The 21,893-nt window shown below is 43.5% G+C and overlaps 2 protein-coding genes across 10 annotated transcripts in view; one reads left to right on the plus strand and one right to left on the minus strand.

Moving 5' to 3' along the window:
• Positions 1 to 21,893, minus strand: part of CACNA2D3 (calcium voltage-gated channel auxiliary subunit alpha2delta 3) — a 935,925-nt gene that overhangs the window by 154,595 nt on the left and 759,437 nt on the right. The window lies entirely within an intron of this gene.
• LRTM1 (leucine rich repeats and transmembrane domains 1) lies at positions 7,067 to 15,326 on the plus strand. The gene is made up of 3 exons (XM_074403509.1): positions 7,067 to 7,138; positions 8,528 to 9,170; positions 14,896 to 15,326. Exons 1-3 carry the CDS (start codon positions 7,067 to 7,069, stop codon positions 15,324 to 15,326), a joined length of 1,146 nt encoding a protein of 381 aa, XP_074259610.1.

Here is a 21,893-nt window from a genome sequence, read left to right on the forward strand (position 1 = left end):
TGGTCATGTAATTTAATTCTGGCTAATGGAATGTGAACAGAGGTGGTAAGCACCTTTTCCAAATGATGAGAGGGCTCTGAGAACCAAGAAGACGTCACAGCCACAAGACGGACGGAGCCAGGGTCCCTGAATGACAGCAGGAAGCCCAGGCCCCGTCAAGCTGAACTAGACGGTGATAAGAGGAATAAATGAGCTATTCTGTTAAACCACTGAGATTTGGGTGTTATTTATTAAGATAGCATAATTTTAACACAAATTATTAGCAATTTCTGGCCCATTGTAAGCACTAAATACATGATTGATAGGATTATCATTTTAAAATATATTCCTGGTTTTCTCTGTTTCTTATAGGATAATAAATCCAAAGGCAGAGGTCCAGGAAGAAGGAAGGAAGGAAGGAAGGAAAGAAGGAAAGAGGGAGGGAGGGACAGACAATATTGAAACTTTAAAATAGCTCTGTACAAACTGTGTACCTGGGTGCCATTTGGTCATCCCCAATTCCTAGGCAACTATTTTCACTATTATCCACATCTTCCAATGTCAAACTTTCTTCCTAACCAGATGAAACTTCTGCATGGATTTGTGGTGCCAGGGGCCTCCTCCCCACTATTTCTGGCTGCAGCTGTCACTAGGCCTGGCTACCTTCCCCGGCATTAGATCACCACAGCACATGGTTTGGATGCGGAGCCTGTTGACAGGGATGGAGGAGTACTTGGCCACGACTTTGCCAAGGCAGACCTTACAACCGGGAGAAATGCTCATATTTGTTATAAGGGCTCATCACACACAGAGACCCCTTGTCAGAGAAAGACAGATGTCACCTTCGGGGCTAATCCTCTTGGTGACTGAGGAGGCAAACTCTAGGCATGCTATATTTACACAGATAACTCGACTAGTCACTGGGAGGTGAGACATCTTGAATATTCTAGTACAGGAAATGTGCCTCTACTTGCTTCTTAGACATAATGTTTTTTTCACATATCGTGTACTGACTTTCCATTATTATAGGTAAAGAATTTTCCTTTCTTTTCCTCCCTATCCCCACTGTCCCTCCCCTGGCCCCCTACCTCCAACAGACGGCTGTATGATGTTCCCCTCCCCACGCCCATGTGTTCTCATTGTTCAACACCCACCTATGAGTGAGAACATGTAGTGTCTGGTTTTCTGTTCTTGTGTCAGTTTGCTGAGAATGATGGTTTCCAGATTCATCCATATCCCTACAAAAGTCATGAACTTATTCTTTTTTTATGGCTGTGCAGTATTCCATGGTGTGTATGTGCCACATTTTCTTTATCCAGTCTATCACTGATGGGCATTTGGGCTGGTTCCAAGTCTTTGCTATTGAAAACAGTGCTGCAATGAACATATGTGTGCATGTGCTGAGACACACTTCTTGTAGTGGGTTGAATATACAGAAGTAAAAGCAGAAAGTTTATTTCCCCTCTTTTTCTTTAGTCTCCCCTCCAAGTTATCAGTATTATCAGTTTGGTGGCTTATCTTCCCCGCTTATTCCATTTTCAGGCAAACCAATGCATATTTATAGGGTTAAATCCTCCATCTGTAACACTTTTTTGAATATAAATGGGATTATACAATATGCTTCCTATTCCAATTGCTTTATTTTGTCTCATATATTATTATAAATATTACTCCAGATGGGTATATTTAGTTCTAACTTATTCTTTTTATTTGTTATTTATTTTTTTATTTTTTTTTGAGAAAGGGTCTCACTCTGTTGCCCAGGCTGGAACGTAGTGGCGTGATCTTGGCTCACTGCAGCCTTGATCTCTTGGGCTCAGGTGATCCTCCTAACTCAGCCTCCCGAGTAGCTCGGAGGTGCTCACCACCACACCCGGCTAATTGTTTGTAATTTTGGTAGAGATGATGTTGCCCAGGTTGGCTTCAAACTCCTGCACTCAAGTGATCCACTCATCTCAGCCTCCCAAAGTACTAGCATCACAAGTGTGAACCACTGAGCCTGGCTTTCATTCTTTTTAAATACCTGTATAATATTGCCTGGGAGAAAGAGCTACTACATCCTGGATTTCAAGACATTGTCAATTTTATTTCAGCATTAATAATCACTGATTTCTTTTATTCCAGGGAAATTAAATGATAAGTAAACTGACATGTTAGAAAACATTCTGGCTTAAAAAGGGAAAAAGAGTTATGTCTCAGAAGTGTGGAAATTCTTGAAATATCAGTGTGATGATAAACACAGTTTTACTCTTAGGGTGCATCTGAAGCTAGCTCCCAAGTGGGAAACTGGGGTCCTGCTAAGTCTTGGGACTAGAAGCCCCTCACAGTGCAGTTCTCCTCTTCAGGGAGCGTCTCTGGCCTGAGCTGATGTTCAGCATCTCTCCATGGTTCCTCTTTTTGCAAGCATGGCTGTCTTGCCACCTCTTGGATCTGCTCACCAAGGGAGGGAGGGAGGGAGGGAGGAAGGGAGAAGGCGCTGCCCAGCATTAGCATGCATATCACACACCCTCCCTTTGTTCTCTTGGCTGAGGTCAGACGGAATAAATCAATCCGCCTTCACATCCAAGTGTCCGGGGGGCAGTCCAGTCCATGTGTGCATTGTCCATCTTTTAACCCTCAATTGGGGTCAGCATGAGTAAAAGAGAACCAAAAAAACCCTTGGGCAGTAAGCAGATGTTCCTAGGAACCCTTCAGCTCTGGGATTTCTCTACGAGTTCCCCGGCATATGCATTTTAGGTGGGAGCAGCCAGCTCAGACTCTTTGAGGTCTGCAAATCCACACTGCTAATAACAGGAGACGTCACTTTGTTTTTTGTTTTGTTTTGTTTTTAGAAGGAGTCTCACTCTATTGCCCAGGCTGGAGTGCAGGGCACGATCTCTGCTCACTGCAACTTCTGCCTCCTGGGTTCAAGCAATTCTCCTGCCTCAGTCTCCCAAGTAGCTGGGATTACAGGCGCCCACCACCATGCACGGCTAATTTTTGTATTTTAGTAGAGATGGGCTTTCACCTTGTTGGCCAGGCTGGTCTCAAACTCCTGACCTCAGTTGATCCACCTGCCTCAGCCTCCAAAGTACTGGGATTACAGGTGTGAGGCACGATGCCTGGCTGAGACGCCACTTTGGATCACTTGCTCTACTAGATATGTGCTAGGCACTTAAGTTTATCACTTGATCCTCCTTCCTCCTGCAAGGCAGGTATTACCTACATTCTATAACTAGGATGCTGATGCTCAGAGAGCCTGAGACTTTCCTAGGACCTCACAACTTTAGGGAATAAGCACCATGAAAGTGTGCTTCCACTTAGCCTAACAGCCTGGCTTTAACCAGAAGTGTCAGTGACTGCCTTTGGTTCTCTGCCAGGGTCTTGACCTCCAACATCCAATTCAGCTGTCAACATATTCATCTTTTTCAGGCCGCCAAGCCTAAGAGTTGGGCCTTACAGACACAGCCTAATAGCTTCACAATAACCTAATGAGGTAGTTAAATTATCTTTCTGTCCAAGCCCCTTTAAGTTGGTAAGTATAGGGCTTTTCAAGCCAATTTATGCCTTTTGACCAGAATAACAAGGTTCTGGACATAAGAAATCTTAAAGATCATCTTACCCAACGCCCTCATTTCACAGATGAGGCAACAGGAGAGTGAATATGTTTGCCTGGGTGGTGGGGGTTGGGGTGGGTGACAGGTGGGCTGATGGACTAGTGAGAGCAGAAGCCAGAGGATAGGATAACCAGGGTTTGCACATTACAGCCTGTGGACCGATCCATACCTCTACCTGTTTTTGTAAATAAAGTTTTATTGGAATGCAGGCACACCCAGTGATTTATGTATTGTCTTTGGCTGTTTCCAAACTATAGCAGCAGAATCCAATAACTGCAATGTAGATAGATGGCCCTTAAGGTCTAAAATATTTACTATCTGGCCTTCACAAAAGAATGTTTCTGCCCCAGGGAAACAGAGGCACACAGGTAGATGTGAGTTATTAGTAACTTTCTAGTTCTTAGAGGGAACGTTAAGTCCACAAGTGTTTGTTGTGTTATGATGAATGAGTGATTGAATTCTAACATGGGCCATTGATGGTTACGTATTATCAGGAAATTATTATCTTTAAATTCTGTGCACCTGCAACGGGTAGATAGCTAGGAGGAGGGACTGGAAGGAAGGAGGGAAGAAATCTTTGAGTTGTGAAGATTTAAGTGGCTCTTCATCACCTGACTTGTTTTGTCACCTACACCTGACTTTTGCCCATTGTATCTGTGATGCTCAAAATATGTCAGAGAGAAGGACAACAGATGGCAGGTTGGGTAAAGTGGGCTTTCTGAAAGAGGCAGGATGAATATACTGGGTTCTGTGGGGTCAGAAGGGGCTTGGCCAAGGGGTGAAAGAGTTCCCAAAGTACAGGTTGTTGAAAATAACCAAAATTTGATTTTTGTCAACTTCAATTCACAAGGGGCCTCTTCCCTCTGTACCTGCAGAGTGGTATGAGGGGCCAGGCTCCAGGGTTCTCTCTTGGGAACTCCCTCGGGACTTCCCTCCTGCTGATGGTTCCAGGTTGTCCTCAAATGCTGGCAGCATGCAAGTCCTGGAAGCCATTCTCATGGGAAACTGTGAACATGTATGAAGGTACTCCGGGTCATGATGTGTACTGCCATATTTAATCCTGGGCACAGCCTAGTAAAGTAAGGGGTACTGTTGTCCCCATGTCAGGGATGGGGGTCTGGGTGGGGAAGTCACTTTCCTGGAGACAGAAAGCTGGCAACGGTGGAGCTGAATATCAACTCTGGACTCATCTGATTCCAGAGCCCACATCCAACGGCTTAATTATACTTCCTGGAGCCAGGGACTGCCCTTCAAGCTGCCTCCATAAAAGTATACACACAGTTACACACAGCAGAACATTTGGTTTATCTAGAAGGGCAGCTTTAGGCATTGAAACCCCACCTCGGCAAATGGCAGGGGATTTGCACATTCAAAGAAACGGTTCCAGTCCCTGGTGGGAAAGTTCCCTGCAGCTTCAATTAGAGAACAGTCACAGTTGACTGACGCCTGATGCTCACAGGGGGCGGCTTTATTGTTTTATATGTGAAAAATGAGGGAAGGGCCAGGACCTCAGCATCAGGGAAACGAAGAAAGATTAAGAAGTATTTCTAAAGTCACACTAACCTAAAGGTCAATTCAACTGGGCGGGGACGGCTGGGGAAAGGGCGGGTAGTGGGGGCAGCAAACAAGCCAGCAAGCAGCTGAGAAGTATTTGTGGCACCAGAAGGAAGGTTGTGATGTCCACTAAAGGAAACCATGGCTATGAATTTCAGGGTATCAAGACCCTGTCAACACAGCTAATCCCCAGGGATGTTGGCTGAATAAGCCTTCGGTGACCAAAGAAGTGCACTGTGCAATCCATGTCAGCCTCCAGCAGGCCAATTTGTCCTCATATTACGCACCCTGCAGGCTCTGCTGCTCGACCCCCAGGTCGAGGGTCCCCGTCCAGCATCCCCCAACCCGATGACGGGTGACCCGGCATGGTTAATAAGTCAACAGAATTCAGAAGCCACGGCCGGATTAAGAAGGCAGTTTTATTTTGGTGCCCTGCACTTCAAGCAGATTAAATAATCAAAAAGGCCGCGCCATCGGGGTCATGTTTGAATGCTACAGCTGTTCACCAAGGTTTGACAAACATTCTTTATGCGGCTCATCGTCTGAATGGGAAAGGCAGGGATGATCCTGGTGAGGCCAACGTTTTAAGAAAGAAGAGGGGCACAATCCCAAGATCCTCTTATGGAAACTGAGCCCAGCCAGATGGAGACAAGGGGAAGGGCTGCTGCAATAAGTGGTCTTTTGAAAGCAACAACTGTTTTCTACATTGAAGAAAAGCCCGGGCAGCAGGCTTCAGAAAGACTGAATGTAAAGCTGGGCTCCGAGTCTGCCATGCCCCTGGTGTGCTGCTCTGCACATTAATTAAGGGGGCTACGAGGTCAGCAAGGACATCCGTGGAGACTCCACAATGAAAGGTGAGCCCTGATCAATTCCCATTGGAAAAGTTCTTGTTTGGGAGAAAGACGGGATCCCGTCACAAAGGTCTTTGCAGGAAGTCTCTTTTCAAGTCGTCTGTCTTAAAAGACTGGACAGATATGAAAAAGTCTCTGCATGGGAAGATTTATGTTTGTGTGTGTTAGGGGCAGAGGAAGAGGGTGGAAATGTATGCAGCCATGACATGAATACGCAGTTGGCATGTCATGAGCCATTTCATAGAAAACATGGTGCTTGGAGTTGGAGTTCATATATTATTCCTTTGAGGGGAAGAGTGGAACCAAAGAAAGAAAGAACAAATTGGCTACAATCTCAGAGAGGCAAGCCTTTCATTAATAGATTAGTGGATTCTGTGGCAAACATGTTCTCTGGTTTCAGAATTAATTTCCTGCAACTAATTAATGCTTGAGCCCCACAGCTAAAAGTGACGGGTGTCCGTTCATTACTGAGGGGAAGATGTTTTGGCTTTGAAAGGAGTCATTTAGGTTATTTGCAAAATTAGAGAAAGGAAAACAGTGGTTTTGCTCTTTGCTATTTTGGAAAGGGGAAGGGGACTGTGATGTTCTGCATCCTTTGAATTAAATTACACTGAGAAGAATCTTTCAGAAGGCTCTCTAAAAGATTGCCCCAGAGCACTGTGAGCCGCAGTAGAGAATGTAAGGAAGACAGGGGATCAGGCTCAAGGGCATGACAGCCACACTGTGTATTTCCCTAGTTAAGGCCCAAAACAAGCAAGCAAGCCAGCGAGCAAACAAACAAACAAAACTGCTTTCAAGAGCTTCCACTATGAGCCGATAACTATTTTGAATTTTGAATATTATCGTGTGGCCTCGTGAATTCCTCTACCATTTTATAATAAAATGCCCTTGACAGATGTTTGCCATATTTTGAAATTCAAGTTTCAGGAAAAAAAAGAAGGGAGTGATATAGCTACTTTGGTGAATGACAGAGCAGTGTCTAAGAAAATGTGAAGTTAGCATCTTCTCTGAGCCCTGAGAGGAGATTTCTCTGGATTCCGGAGACCCTCCCCCAGTTCCTATACAGCCAAGACAGTGTGCACAAGAATGCCGTTTTATAGCATCATTTGCAATGAAGAAAAATACTGCGGCAGCTCAACTACCCCTCATAAGGGTGGGGTAAATATTAATGCTAAATGTGGGATGGTCTCACCATGGAATATGCGACAGCACTGAAACGGAATGAATTAGCTTTCCACATATCCATGTGGATAGATCAGTTTTGAGTGAACAGAGCAAATTGCAGAATGAGACATGTTGATTACATTTATTTGGATTTTTCAAAATTGTTATGCAAAACTGTGTGTGTGTGTGTGTGTGTGTGTGTGTGTTTGACAGCAGCTAAGAACTCTGACTGACAGACTCTGGAGGGAGAAAGACAGCCCTGGTCCTTATCATAGCCCTACTATAATACCTACTCTCTGTGTGAATTTGGGGAAGTGATTCAGCTTTTCTGTGCCTAGCTTCCTCATCTTTCAAGTGGGGAAAATGATGGAACCACATTTATAAGGTTATGAGGATTAATTAATATACAGATTTAGAAATCACTTTGAATGACAGGTGGCTCAAAATGCATGCTATATAGCTATTTGCTATTTTTGTCATTATTAACTATTGTTTTTAAAATGTCTGGAGAGACACATCAGTAATGTTGTGAGGAAAAGGGGCTTATGCTGGAAAATAGAAATTGGGCATGAATCAAAGTCAGTTCAACTGTTTAAGTAATACATTGCTCTTTTGAGGTAAAAGACAAAAGAATCAAGGAGGTACAATAACCCATGAATGACTTGCAGAACTATTACAGAAACATGGGTATTTATTATATTATTTTTAACGCTTTTCTATATTTTTAAAATCTTGAATAAAAAAGCAGACACTATCCTTGCTCAGGGAATCACAATGGCAATAGATAGCAACATGTGACCGTGCTTTAGATCTGCGTCATCCAATACAGTCACCACTAGCCACATGTGGCTATTTTTGTTTCAAATAGTTAAAATGAAATACAAATAAAAACGCATTTCCTTGGTTGCAGCAGTTGCAAGAGCTCTGTAACTGTATCTGGCTATTGACTCCCATACTGGGCAGCGGATGTAGGAACTTCTATCATCACAGAAAGTTGTACTAGACAGCACTGCTCTACAGCATACTTTACAGAAATGTGAATATCTGAAATCCTCTGTCACTCTTTTACATAGCTAGCCCCAAATAATTCTGCTGTGGCCTCTAAAGGTCATATGCCCCCCCAAATATTTTTTTTTTACCCATCTATTTGATATCCTTAAGTCTTCCATCTTCTGAATCAGGAGACACTAAGAGAGCGTCTTCCCCAAGGCTTCTGACAACGGTTGGCACAAAGATTGCAACAGTTATGGACACTGGGGATGTACTTGTCCAGCCTGACTCTACTGAAGATGGTGAGTAACAGAACCTCTCTTTCAGGTTGCAGACGGTCTTACCTGGCTGGAAATCACATTACCTGGAAAAGGGAAAAAGTACTGATACCAGTCCTCACAAACTGGTTCCTATCCCACTTTCTTTGTGTTTGTTGTAGGTGAACTGCTCCTGTTTTCCAGCGTGATTGTCCTGCTCCAGGTGGCATGCAGCTGCCCGGACAAGTGCCGCTGTCACTCACCTACAAACTTTGTAGACTGCAGCCGGCAGGGTCTGGCTGAAATCCCTTCCCATTTACCTCCTCAGACTCGAATGCTGCACTTAGAAGATAATCAGATACACCGTCTTCCTGCTTTTGCATTTAGGTCGGTGCCATGGCTCATGACCTTAAACTTGTCCAACAATTCCCTTTCAAATCTGGCCCCTGCAGCTTTCCATGGGCTTCAGCACTTGCAAGTTTTAACCCTAACCCAGAATTCCCTCCTTTCCCTGGAAAGCAGACTTTTCCATTCCCTCCCTCAGCTGAGGGAACTTGATTTGTCATCTAACAACATAAGCCACCTTCCCACATCCCTGGGCAAGACTTGGGAGAACCTAACTATCCTTGCAGTTCAACAAAACCAGCTTCAACAGCTTGATCGAGCGCTCCTGGAATCCATGCCCAACGTGAGGCTTTTATTTCTCAAGGACAACCTCTGGAACTGCAATTGCCACTTGCTTGGTCTTAAACTTTGGCTGGAGAAATTTATCTATAAAGGTCAGTAATGTCTATTTGGAATCCCCGCCCCCACCATCTGCATGTTACCAGTCTAGGATGAATCTCATCTGTTCTCTACATTAGAAAGCACATGGGGGAGTGTGTAAGGGGTAGATTTGGGCTTTTACACATCGATGTCATTTTACAGTATGACAAAAGAGTCCAGTGAGTCATTACAAGGTGCTTAAATTCAGGATCTAAATTAATCTATAAATATGCTGCCTTGAGATAACTTTCACATGAAGTCACTTATCTGGGAGTATGCTCTTAAGAAGGAGGACATTCAATCACCAACTGAATAACTGCTCACCCTCAAACAGCACCAAACTCTTATTTTCAAGTGTGATCCGATTGTGGGTATGGTTATCTCTCGCTGGGATATTTTTCTCTCTTTGTCTGCTTCTCCCCATTTGACAACTGCAACTCTTCTCTAAGATTATCCTTTCTGCTTTAGCAAATACCACTGTCACTGAAATTGGGTGCAACAGGGCCTTTCTCTACAGTTACTCACAATTTCTTTAACATGATGACAAGAGCAGAGGAAGAGATCTCAGAATATTAAAGATGAGGGGCTCTGGAAACCACCCAGGGTTTGCAAACTACGGGCCCAGAGCCACAGCCCACATATCCTGTTTCTGTAAATAAAGTTTTATTAGGACACAATCATGGCCATTCATTACATACTGAGTGAGTGGTCGCTTTGCACTATAAAAGCAAAGTTGAGGAGTTGTGGCAGGGGCTATATTGCCTATCTGGCCCTTTACAGAAAAGTTTGCCAACCCTTGTTGTCACTGGGCAGCAGAGTCCCAGAGACGTTCAGTGACTTGCACAAGATCACAGAGCAGAAGCCCAAATGAGAACAGAATGCATGGCTTTTGGGCCTTGACCCGACATTCTTTCCCTCACCTCACAGCGTTTCTCTCCTTCTAGCTCTCGGCATGATTCATTCATTCCTATAGTTGAGTGCCTTTGTATGCCAGGCACTGAGAAGATAGCAGATCACAGAGATTCCATTCTGGTAGTAGAAACAGATGTTAGATAAAATGATAAATAAAGATACATGTTTAGAATAGCAGTTAGTGCTAAGAGACAATGAGGCAGGGGAAGGGGAGCATGAAAAAATAGGGGTCTCATTTTTGATAGGATGGATGAGAGGGTGTCTCCAGGGAGGTGACATGGCTGAGTGGCACCCAAAGAGTGAGGAGGTAGCCATGAGATAATTGGGAAAAAGAATCATTGAGCACAAAGGGCTTGATGAGGGAGAAAACTTGGCTTGGCTACAGGACAAAAAGAGGCACAAGACAGTGGCTAGTGCAGAGGAACGGAGTGAGTGGGCAGAGACAAGACTCGGAGGGCTTGGAGGCCAGATCATGCAGGGGTGTGCAGAGAAGGCCAAGACGCTTGGACTGTATTTTAAGTGAGATGGAAAGCTCTTGAAGAGTTTTAGTCAAGGGAACAATATGATCTGATTACAATGGAAAAGGTCACACTGTAGACTCTTGGGAGAACTGACCAAAGGCTGCAGAAGAGGAAGCAGGGAGATGAGGGAGAAGGTGATTTCAGTCAGCCAGCAAAGATGATGGTGGCCCAAGCCAGGGTGGTGAGACGTGATCAGTGCTGGGACATACTTGAAGTGCTGAACTGACAGACATTGCTAATGGCCGGAGTAGGAGACTAAGAGAAGACCAGAATTATGGGAAAGTCCATTTTGATTTGTCCTGCAGTGGTAACCCGGCAAATGGAGATGCCTTCAGCTGACAAGGGGCAAAGAGGGGAGTGAGGGGAGCGAGTGGGTGTGTTGAGGAGGTGGTCAATTAGGACTTCAGCTTGGGGCTTGTCAAGTTTGAGAGGTCCTGTATGTGTTCATGGGGAGTGATTGAGTTGGAGGTTGTATATTTAAGCCCGAGGCTCAGGAAGATGTTGGAGCTACGGACATGAATTAGGGAATCAACAGTGTCTGCCCGGTTGTAGTGGTTCTCAGCGGGAATCAAGTTAGGGTACACACAACATGGGTTCAAATGTACAATACTGAATGAAAAATCCTTCTCAACAACGTACTGGCAAATTACATAATCAATAACCAGTCAGTATTCAAACCAAACAGCAACAGGAGCCATATACTAGGGCAACATCTTTCTTATAAGTGGGTTGCAGATAAAATTGTTTATATCTAGAGGTGAAGTGGCTTGAGCTCTTGTATTCTGGATTAAATCATAAGCACAGGCCAGCCCAACACAGAAAGATAGTTTTCATCAGAGAACATTTCTTGATTAAAAAAAAAAAAAAAAAGGTTCCCAGGATTACGGCACTAGAAGCAACCTGGGATGGGAAGAATTCCGCTTTACTCTGCCACAGACTTGCTGGTTGTCTTTGGGAAATTAGTATACTTCACTAGCACTCAGTGTTACCAGAGGGAAACTGATAATTTTAAGTCAGGAAATTCCTGTGGCCCATTCTGGTCCTCAGATTCTGTGATGCAGTTCAACACTCCCTCACAACAGAGCTAGCTGCATGAGCAGAGAACACAGCTTTTCTTCAGAGGAAGGCAGAAATCGACTTGGGGTAGTAAGACCTGGATGTCCTAACACAACTAGGAAAAATCCAAATACGTGCCAAACATGGGAGACAGTCTGATTACAGATATATTGAATACAGCCAAAATAAGGGAACAGACATTTGTCAAGATCTTCTTTAAAAGGTAGATACACAAACTAATGCAAACACTTCAGGTATTAGACAGGGAAGGATAATTGATAAAACAGACTATCCCAGACTTTAGTTATATATCCAATAAAATCTGTTGCTCACTCATGTCAGAGGTCAAGGGAAATCCGGGCAGGGTCTGCATTGCATGTGGTCATTTCGGGACATAAGCCCCCTCCAGCTTGTGATGCCACCAACTTTACAGCATGGCCTCTAAGGTCATCCCCAAGTGGGAACAAAATGCATGGCAGATTACACTGGGGTTTTATGGCCTGGAGTTGGCATTAATTGGTTCTATTGTCCAGAATTCAATCACATGGCCCCAAATGGACCACGAAGAGTGGGAAAATTTAGTCTTCCTGCTGGCCTAAGAGCAAAAAGATGTGCTTTGGTGAACACATCATAATCTCCTCCATAAAAATACTACACAGATTGTACGATTACTATTCTTCTCTATTTATGAGTAAGCAAGTCATCTTCATTCATTGAACTTTGAGCTAGGTATTATGCTAAATACTTGACATACTTTATCCAACTGAGTCCTCAGAGCAATCTTGGGAAGTGAATATTAATTATCCTCATCTCCCACTTTCCAGATGAGCAAGCAGAGGCACAGTATGGTCAAGGAAGTTTTGCAGGGCTGCACAGCTAAATAATGTTCAGACTCAAGATCCGAATCTAGTTTCTCCCAAGACAGAGGTGAAGAGCTACTAGTGGTCGGATAGAGAACAAAGAGTGCTTGGCAAGCTGGAGCTTCTTGCATTGTCAGTTACATGAATCTAGAAGGATGTGGGACCCTTAAGCTGCAATCAGCAGATTTGCCTATGGGGTCAAGGCCCCCATAGGCCTTGACTTCACTTCATCAAGTGAAATGATGGAGGGTGGAAGTTGCATCCTGGCTGAGGATCACCTGCACAGGAGACCATAGAGCTCTTGGCAGCCACAGCCCCTGTCTTCCAGCTATGTCCCAGGCTCCAGTCTGGGCATTTCCCTGGCTCTGGGTTCAGAGGCTGTGGTTCCCACCCTAATACTGAATAGCAGAAAGTCTGGAACTGGAGAAAGACAGTTCTTATGTCTGGGGTGAGGTGATTGGGTAAACCACCCCAGTCAACATGGAAGTCAGCTGATGAACCTGTCCATCCCCCGGCAGGTGGCCTTGCTTCCCCTGATAGAAGTTTCAGTGCTCTTTGGCTGGATTAAATATCATGACTACTTCTCAAAGGCCCATTACTTCATTTCTGTCTCTCTGATCTGTCTTGCAACCAACTCCCTGGCAGAGGCTCTGATGGCCAGGTGTAGAGGAATGAAATGGTCCATGAGGCAAGAATTCTTAATCTCAGTGGCACTTTGGACTCATCTGCAGCAACTGCTCTGAACCTCTGGCCTCATGAAAATCAGCAGCTCAAAAAAGGGAGAAATTCCCCTTTTATCTTTCTGCTTTAGTGTGGGGACTCTTTCCTCACAGGGTTGCTAGAGAAGCCAGGAGGGACCCAAGAGACTCTGGTGGTGGGTGATTCAGTTTTAAGCAGTAGCAGCAAAAAAAGTCCTGGGCTGAATTTTTGCCACTGCCATTCATCCTGGTATGTCAGAACCACCTGACAATCCTTGCACGGCAAGATAGGCCCTATCTACTTACAGGGCCACTTAGGACTTACCTGGCCGGCTGAGAGAGAATGAATGCGAAAGCATTGCTAAAACTGTGAAGTTCCATGCAATGGAGAGTGCTAATAATGTTGAAGTGACCTCTGCATATGTCTTTGAATATGACCTCTGCATATATCTTTCTGTTATAATTTCATCATTCACTTACTGCATGTACTAAGAAACTCCAACCTAACTTTGCTAACAGCGGTGCCGGTCTTTGCAGCTCGCCTACGGGAGGTGCTTCTGGCAGCCTGAGAGGATCGAGGCACAGGTCATGGGGCAGTTCTGTCTAGTCAGAGGGCTTCCTAGCAGACATTGACAAGGGGCATCCTGCCCACTCCTCTGACCTCACGACACTGCTGAGAGGGGGACGTGGAGAGGCAGTGAGTGTAGTGGAAAAAACTTGGACCGAGCATGGAGAGCTGGATCTGGATGTTGTTTCATCATTCATGACCTCTGTAAGTCTGGACAAGAGTTACCTACAAGACTGAAATATTAGGACTTATCTAATGGTGCTTTGTAAACCTTCAAGTTGGAGGCAAATCAGAAAATTTCATGGCAGAAAATGTAGTCAGCGAAGTGCATTTTCCCAAAGTCAAAGAGTAAATCAGTGGTCACACTAGACTAGACCTGAGTCTGCTAGCTCGGTGCTCTTAAATTCCCCCTTCCCACCAGCAGTCTACACACCTGAGGAAACCAATCGCCTTACAGGGAATGGAAACTGGGTTTAATAACCCATTGGAAAGTTGGGCACTCAAAGCAGTAAATGTTCTGGGACCTGAGGAGATAACATTCATGATACTTAATTCCAGGAACAAAACTTCCAGTATTGTCAAATCCACAAAACACTCCAAGACCATTCCACCTCTCCACTTGGCATCACCGAACAGCACTGAAACACACGGGGTCTTCGTAACTGACACACAACATCACAACAATGCATACTTGTTTTATTTTCTCCTTAGATTTTCCATGGGAATCTGGTACAAAAGATTTCTTGTCTGTGGGGCTCACGAGGGCCGTGCGCGGCAGGAACACGGTAGGCAGCGGTGACCTCGCTGTGGGCCCCCAGCACGCCTTGTCAGCTTTTGCATTGTTTTCCCTGAGCATTTATAGAATGAGAAGGTAACTGGGCTTCTAATGAATTCTTGGTCATAAATAATTGCCAATTTAGTGTGTGGTGTTTTTAGTATTTAGCCAATTTAGAAATCCTAAAATCATAAAATGTGGTTGTTAAATTCTTTGACTCCAGGATTTTAAAAAAAAAAAAAAAAAGGTACTTCATAAATTCCATCTGCTTAAGTTTTTGCAGGCGGAGGATTCCGGAACTCCATTGTATCAAGGCTCTGTTATTGTCCTTTGCTTTTGTTTTTTAAAGGGGGAATAACAGATGGCATCATCTGTGGATCACCAGACATCTGGAAGGGAAAGGACCTCCTTAGGATCCCTTATGAGCTGTACCAGCCCTGCCCTCTTCCTGCTCCTCATCCAGTGTTCTCACAGGCTCAGTGGCAGGGCTCTGCCCATGGGGTGGTCCTGAGGCCTGAGAATCACAACTCGGGGGAGCAAGACCTCTCGGAGTGCGAGCTCAAACCGAAGCCAAGGCCGGCCAACCTGCGTCATGCCATTGCCACCGTCATCATCACTGGGGTTGTATGTGGGATCGTGTGTCTCATGATGTTGGCAGCTGCCATCTACGGCTGCACCTATGCAGCAATCACAGCCACGTACCATGGGGGACCCTTGGCTCAAACCAATGAACCTGGGAAGGCAGAAGCAAAAGAGCAATTTGACAGCTCACCAGCGTGAGAGCCTGTGTCTCAAGTAGGACTGGTTATTGAAGGCTAGAAGATCGTGTCCAAGTAGGGCTGATGCGTTCACTGTTAGGCTCATTTTGCTTTTGCCAAAAGAAAAAAAAAAAAGGGTGTGTAAAAAATATTCCTGGGGAGGAATTTATGTTAAGATTTTAAAAATACCATAGGTGAAATAGAGATGATACCTGTGCTCTGGACCTGAGAAGTTATTACGACAATTCTATGTGGAGGTAGGACACACATGGAGAAAGGGAAGATACCATCTCTTCCAGGTACTCTTATGTGGATTAAGTTCTTTTTACAGAGCAACAGAAATTCAAACACACATGCCAGTCAGCATTCCTGGGAGCTTTATGGTCCATTGGGAAACTGCCCAATTTTCAGTGCCTGGGAAGAGGCTGGTGATCTTACCCAAGGGGCATTGAATGCCTCTATAATTCATGGTAGATCAGTGATACTTTTAGATGTTGTATATGTTATATGTTTAATGGAAGCGTCTGTTGGTTGGAAATTTCATAGCTTGCCACAAGAGTCAGAGTATATTTAATTTTGTAAATCAGAAAACCATTTGGGGCTTTCTAGGCCGCAGAGGAAGAGGAAGATTCCATGTCCGGATAATGGGACTCAGGTCCTCAGTCTGAGGAAGTTTTCTGATGCAAGGGTAAATAATATGTAAACAAACACAAAGGGGATGGGGAGCCAGAATTTGGGGCAGATATTACCAAAAGGCCATATCCACCAAGGGATTGGAACCTTCCATTTATAACTCTCACAGCAGGAATGAATTTAGGTCGGGCTGAGAGCGAGATAATGACTTTTGTGTATCTGTATCTGCATACATAGCGCACAGAGTGCACGGAGTTATACAGCCACACCCATGCATAAACATACTCAGAGCAATCAGTTTACCCACTAATGAAATGCAGCCGTGTCAGGGTGGAAGCCAGCAGCTGTTGTCCACCACCCAGATTGTCCACTCCCCACACTGAGACAGGAGTATGAAGGAAGACTGAAGAGAGGGGAAATTACCAAGAGACTCAAGATAGGTGGAGGCAGCTATCCTGAACATTATTTAGGCCATGGTTTAAAAAAAATCAGGTGTGGCTGGCTTTAATCCACAGACATGGTCTTGAAGAGTTGCATGCAAAGTAAATTTTTGTAAATTGAATCATCATTTTAATGCAGTAGGGGAGCTGGCTATTTAAAGGAACCTTTCATGGAATCTTTCTGTAATAGAAATAATTGGCTCCAGATTTATGCATTTCGTAAATTTGCATTTCCTCATGCTAAGTTTTCTTAAAGTGGAATCTACCTGTTCTCTCTCATGATGCCCCAGCTCATACATAGTCACTTGTTAGTATTAAAATTATTTTACACAAGAAGAGAGCACAGAGGAGTCACGGACATGTTAAAAGCAGAGAATGGCAAATACAGGGGCACTGTCCCGCCAGAGACCATGACAGACATTGCTAATCAATCCCAGCACTCCTCCTAGCTCAGCACCACAGATGCCTTCTTAAGACAGCACTAGAGGCAGCCAGAGCTAATCAACTGGAGTTGGTTCAAAGGATAAAACACATTTGCCATTCAGGGTACTGGCTCTACATTCACTCCTTCAGGCTATGTAATGATTGGTTTGGATCCTAAATCAGTAGTCCATTCTCTAACTGAAATGTGAATGGAAGGGTCACATGTGCATGGGAGAGACACAGGGAAATGGACACAGCCGCCACACCCTACTGTGTAGGTCTCACTGTGACACACCCCTAACAATCACAGAGGCAATCTACACCGGCCGTGGTGGTTCATAGCTAGTGTGGGCCCCACACACCCAGAGGCTAAAGATGGACCACCTTGCTAGAGCAACAATTTTGCTCGATGATTTTTCTAGGGGACAAAGTTCAAACTTTGCTGGTAAGTTTCTTTCTGCATATCAGAATAAACTGGAATACCTTAAATCGTAGATCAAAAAAAGACCCCAAGGAAAGCCTGCTGATGCATCAGCTCTGTCCCAGGCCCTGGCACCTCCTTTCCATTGGCCATCCAGTGGGTAAAGCTCAACATCCTTCTTTAAGGATGTAGTGACTACTTTCCAAGTAAAAAAACCTTTCTTTCCATGGCCCTGGACTGGATATGCCTGGCCGAGAAGGCAATGTGAGAAAGAAATTGTGTATGTTTTTATACCTTGTCCCAGTTTCACCAAATGTTTCCAGAGCTCACACCGTGTACCGTGTACCAGGCATGGGGCAAGGTATTCTTGTGTAATCCTGACACCCACCCCATGAGCCACTTGAACAAATATTATATTCCCTGAGACCTACTGAGGCCAATAACGCATGCTTCCTCTTACGGCAGTGATTTAAGTCTGCAAGCGTATTACGCCCTACCAGAGGTTTGGTGACAGTGGAGATCAACCCTGTCCCCGCTACCCACAGAGATTACATGAGGGGGGTTTCTGACCCACCACAGAAAACCCTGAATGTGACTAGAATCCTTGCTTGTCAACACTCACATCCTTTCAGATTTCTAAGTACAGAGGATAACTCAGGCAAATAGACTTCCTGCTTTATGGGCAGTCTTCAAGGAAAATGATTAAAATGATGCACACTTACATTCAGATTTCTATCTTTTGCCTACAGTCACCACAAACAGCAGTTGGCAATGAAAATAATTACTTATCCTGAAATGTCAACAGCTTCTCAGCACAGAAAAAATATAAATCAAATTGTTTAGATTAACAAATGCAGAGTTATCATTTGTTAATATGAGAAATGAAATGTTTTAACTGTAAAAAACATTGCAGATGAAAGACCCAATTTGCAGGGTATTCTGTGAGAACCACAAATTATCTTTCACAACCACTACAGCTCATGAGGGGTAATTTGCAAACGCCTCATAGATTATTTTCAGCTGTTTATTGCTGCTGTCATATTCATAGATTCCCTTATAAAAATGTCCTTCTGTTACAGAGCCTTACTGAGGGTAAACTGTGGACAAAAATCACGTTCAGTGTTGATTGTTTCTGCGAAAACTAAAAATATAGTTCTTTCATTATATTTAGTAGAACAGTATGACTACAGATAGGGTTTTTTTGCTTTGCCAGGGATCATAAATTCACAAACAGATATTGTATCTGTCTGCAGTTAGGCATAAAAAGAGGGGGCATGAAGAATGTACCCTGCCATAGAGATTTTGGAGAAGGAAGACCTAGAATCAACTCTATATCTGAAAAGCTTTTACGAATAAGGCAAATATTTGTATAATCTTCCTGCAGTGTCAGGAAGAATCTTTTGCTTAAGATTATAAAATGCCAGTGGATTACTAAGTGTTTTATTTTTCCTTACAAAAATGGGAAGACTAAAAAGTGATGCACACACAGATTTCTTCCTGAAGGTTCATACAAATCAGGTCTCTTCGCCTGAGTTAACCAAGTACCCCTGAAACAAGGCACCTTTATCTTAGATCTCAAATATCAAAGGAAGTGGTTAAATCAATTTCTAAAATAATCTATCTGTGGCACACAGTCACATAATTACACAACGGTTAGAAACCTGTAACTTTTTGTTGCAGTTCAGAAAATTACTTTTTCTGGTTTCTGAAGACCCATCAGTGTATTCATTGCTAAATACTATTGACAGAAACCTACACAAAATGATATTCCAACTCCTCATGGCATCACTGGGCAATGGTTTGCATGCATGACTTTAGGGAACCATCCTGTTTGCCCTTTTGATGAAAATGCTTTGTTTTTTAGACTCAAATTGCAATGCAGTCTCCAAGAAACACCTGCCCCATTCAGAGAAGCAGCTGCCTAATCAACCACTTCCCTTTCAGATTTTTTTTATTGATTTGTATTTATTTTTACTGATATATAATCCAGATTCTTAACTGAACTACTCATATACCTTTTACTCCAATGGCACTGAATATTCATTTGGAAGGATAGGATGTCAGCCAGCTACAAAGGCCCATCAAAAAGACCCTGATAACAAATCAGAGGACTGAGGGCTGAGGAGGGTCTTAGAGAGCATTTAGTCCAGGCCTGGAGAATTTCAGAATAGCTGCCACCAGCCTTTCTATCCATTGCAGCCATTGCTAATAGATCATGGCAAACTTATCTGCTGAGCCCAGACAAGGTCTCAGAGTTTTATTTTTTTTTTTAAATCTGTTTTTCAGGTACCCACTACTGATCAACTGGAGTTGATATAAGAGATTAAGCCTATTTGCTGCTCTGATATAGTTCTGTGTCCTTATTTTACAAGGAAATGGAAGCATGGAAAGGAAAGCAATGTTATAAAAGTCATGCACAGAATTAACTGCAGGCTTATAAATGCAGTTGCAGGAGAGGGGTTAGCATAGATAACACAACCTGAGCCTCACCATTCTTTGTTCATTTTGTGGTGGGCCACAATATCAAGACTATGACTTTCTTATATTAATTATTTGGATAAGAACAATTATAGCACCACCATCATCATTTATTGAGCACCCAATTTCGTGCCAGGTATTTTCCAAGCTTAATACTTAATTTTCTGTAAGCCTCATAGTAACCAAAACATATGGGTATTGTACTGCCATATTATATAGGAAAAGACACACGTAATGGCATTTGCTGAACATCAAAAACTAGTAAATGGTGGAGTGGAAATCTGGATGCAAGTCTTCCCAAGTTCAAAACCCAGGCACGTTCCAAGACCTGACAGGTTCAAAGAAGTCAGACTTAGGATCCTTTCCTGGCACTGTCAACACTTAACTTAAGCATGGAGGGCAAAGACACCCAGCCACGAGCCAGGAGGACACTGCCAGAGCTCTGGTCCCACCAAAACCAGGAGGACAGCTGAAGGAGCCAAGGCTAAATGGGGAAATAGAACCCTTTCATCATCTATAGCTCTGCTGGTCTGGAAAAGGCAGTCTTAGAATGAGGGGGGAAGAATCTCAGTCACACTCTCTTGAAATTAGAGAAAATGAGAAATTTCGAGTCCTGGTTAAGATGTTAGCCAGTAAGTAGTATTTCTCATTGAAATATTCATTAATACACGGAAGAGGAGAAAAGTTATGAGGGACCCAGAAATTGAGAATACTGTTCAAGAATAGCTAAGTCTCCAGGAGGAATATCTACCATCTAAAGCAGGGGTGCAGCCTTGGCAACATGGTAAAACCCCATTTCTACAAAAAATGCAAACATTAATCAGATGGGATGGCACATGCCTATGATCCCAGCTACACAGCAGCCTGAGGAGGGAGGATTGCTGGAGTTCAGGAGATCAAGCCTGCAGTGAGTCTTGGTGACTGAGTGAGATCCTCTCTCAAAAAAACAACACAAAACAAAACAGAGCAGAAGTGTGACCTTGAAACAGGTAAGTGGGGTAACAAGGAGGAGATCAATAGTCTGCACTGCCCATCCTATGCCGATATGCCTTCCACTGAGACATTGAGTTTTTAAAAAATCAGAGACAAATCACCCTTTCCTATACGTAGGGTATCTGAGGACTTTTAACTTCTACAATGCCTCCCACTGAGACCCCACTGTCTTCATTCATTGAAGATGAAGACTCTTACAATGTGGCACATAGTAAGATGAAGAAAGGAAGAGAAGACAATCAGATAAGCACAATCTAGGGCTTTTAATTTACTGTCTCTTGCAAGAAATAAAAGCTACAGAAGACTTTGATTTATTCAAGTTAAGCGGTCAGACTATTAGGCAGCAGAATGTGGCATCCTCTTACCAATCCTGTAATACCACACTAAACGGCAGAGGTCCACACAGGGCCTGTGTGTGTCAACCAACCTTCCATCTCCAAAGAGAACCCTAAAGTCAACAACCAGGGATGCCTGAGGGGAAGCCATCTACCCCATTCTGTCTTCATTGGCAGATACTTCATATTTTAAAGATGATTACCATTAAGAAAGAAAAGTTGACTTGGAGCCTCCTAAGAAGTGGTTTAATAAAAAGGGAGAAGAAAGGCAACACTGCCTCCAAGATACAGAAGAAAACTGACAGGTCGATTTTAGAATATATCTTAATATAATTTTAAAAGTTTCCGGTGCAATCTGGTACAGGATATTTGATGTCTCTCTCTATATATGTATATCATAAGTCTATTTGGTATACATTCCATTGGCTAAATCATGTCACAAGGCTGAGCTCAGAGTTAATGAGAACAAGCAGCATTTGGCACCTGTAGAGGCGCTGCAGATGACATGGCAGTGGGTGGAGACACGCCGTCCCCTCATCGGGATGGAGGGAATGAATAATTGCAAACAATCATAAAATAATGAATAATCATAGTAAATAAATAATACATGAATACGTGATCAATGACTGAAATCTGCCACAGCCATCGTCAAGAGACACAAAAGAAACACTGCAACATATTTAATCAGTGATAGAGAGCATGTTCTGAGGAACACTCACTCCCAAATACAGAAGAAAGAAAACAGAGGTGAAAGCGATGAAAGTAAAAGAAATGAAAGAACAATAGGAATGATCCAATGTATGGATATTTGCTTTTTCTGATAAACAGATTAGAACACATTAAACAAAAGGATTTTTTTTTTTAAT

This window comes from Saimiri boliviensis, chromosome 8, assembly GCF_048565385.1.
Source record: "Saimiri boliviensis isolate mSaiBol1 chromosome 8, mSaiBol1.pri, whole genome shotgun sequence".
In the NCBI taxonomy this organism is placed as follows: Eukaryota; Metazoa; Chordata; class Mammalia; order Primates; family Cebidae; genus Saimiri; species Saimiri boliviensis.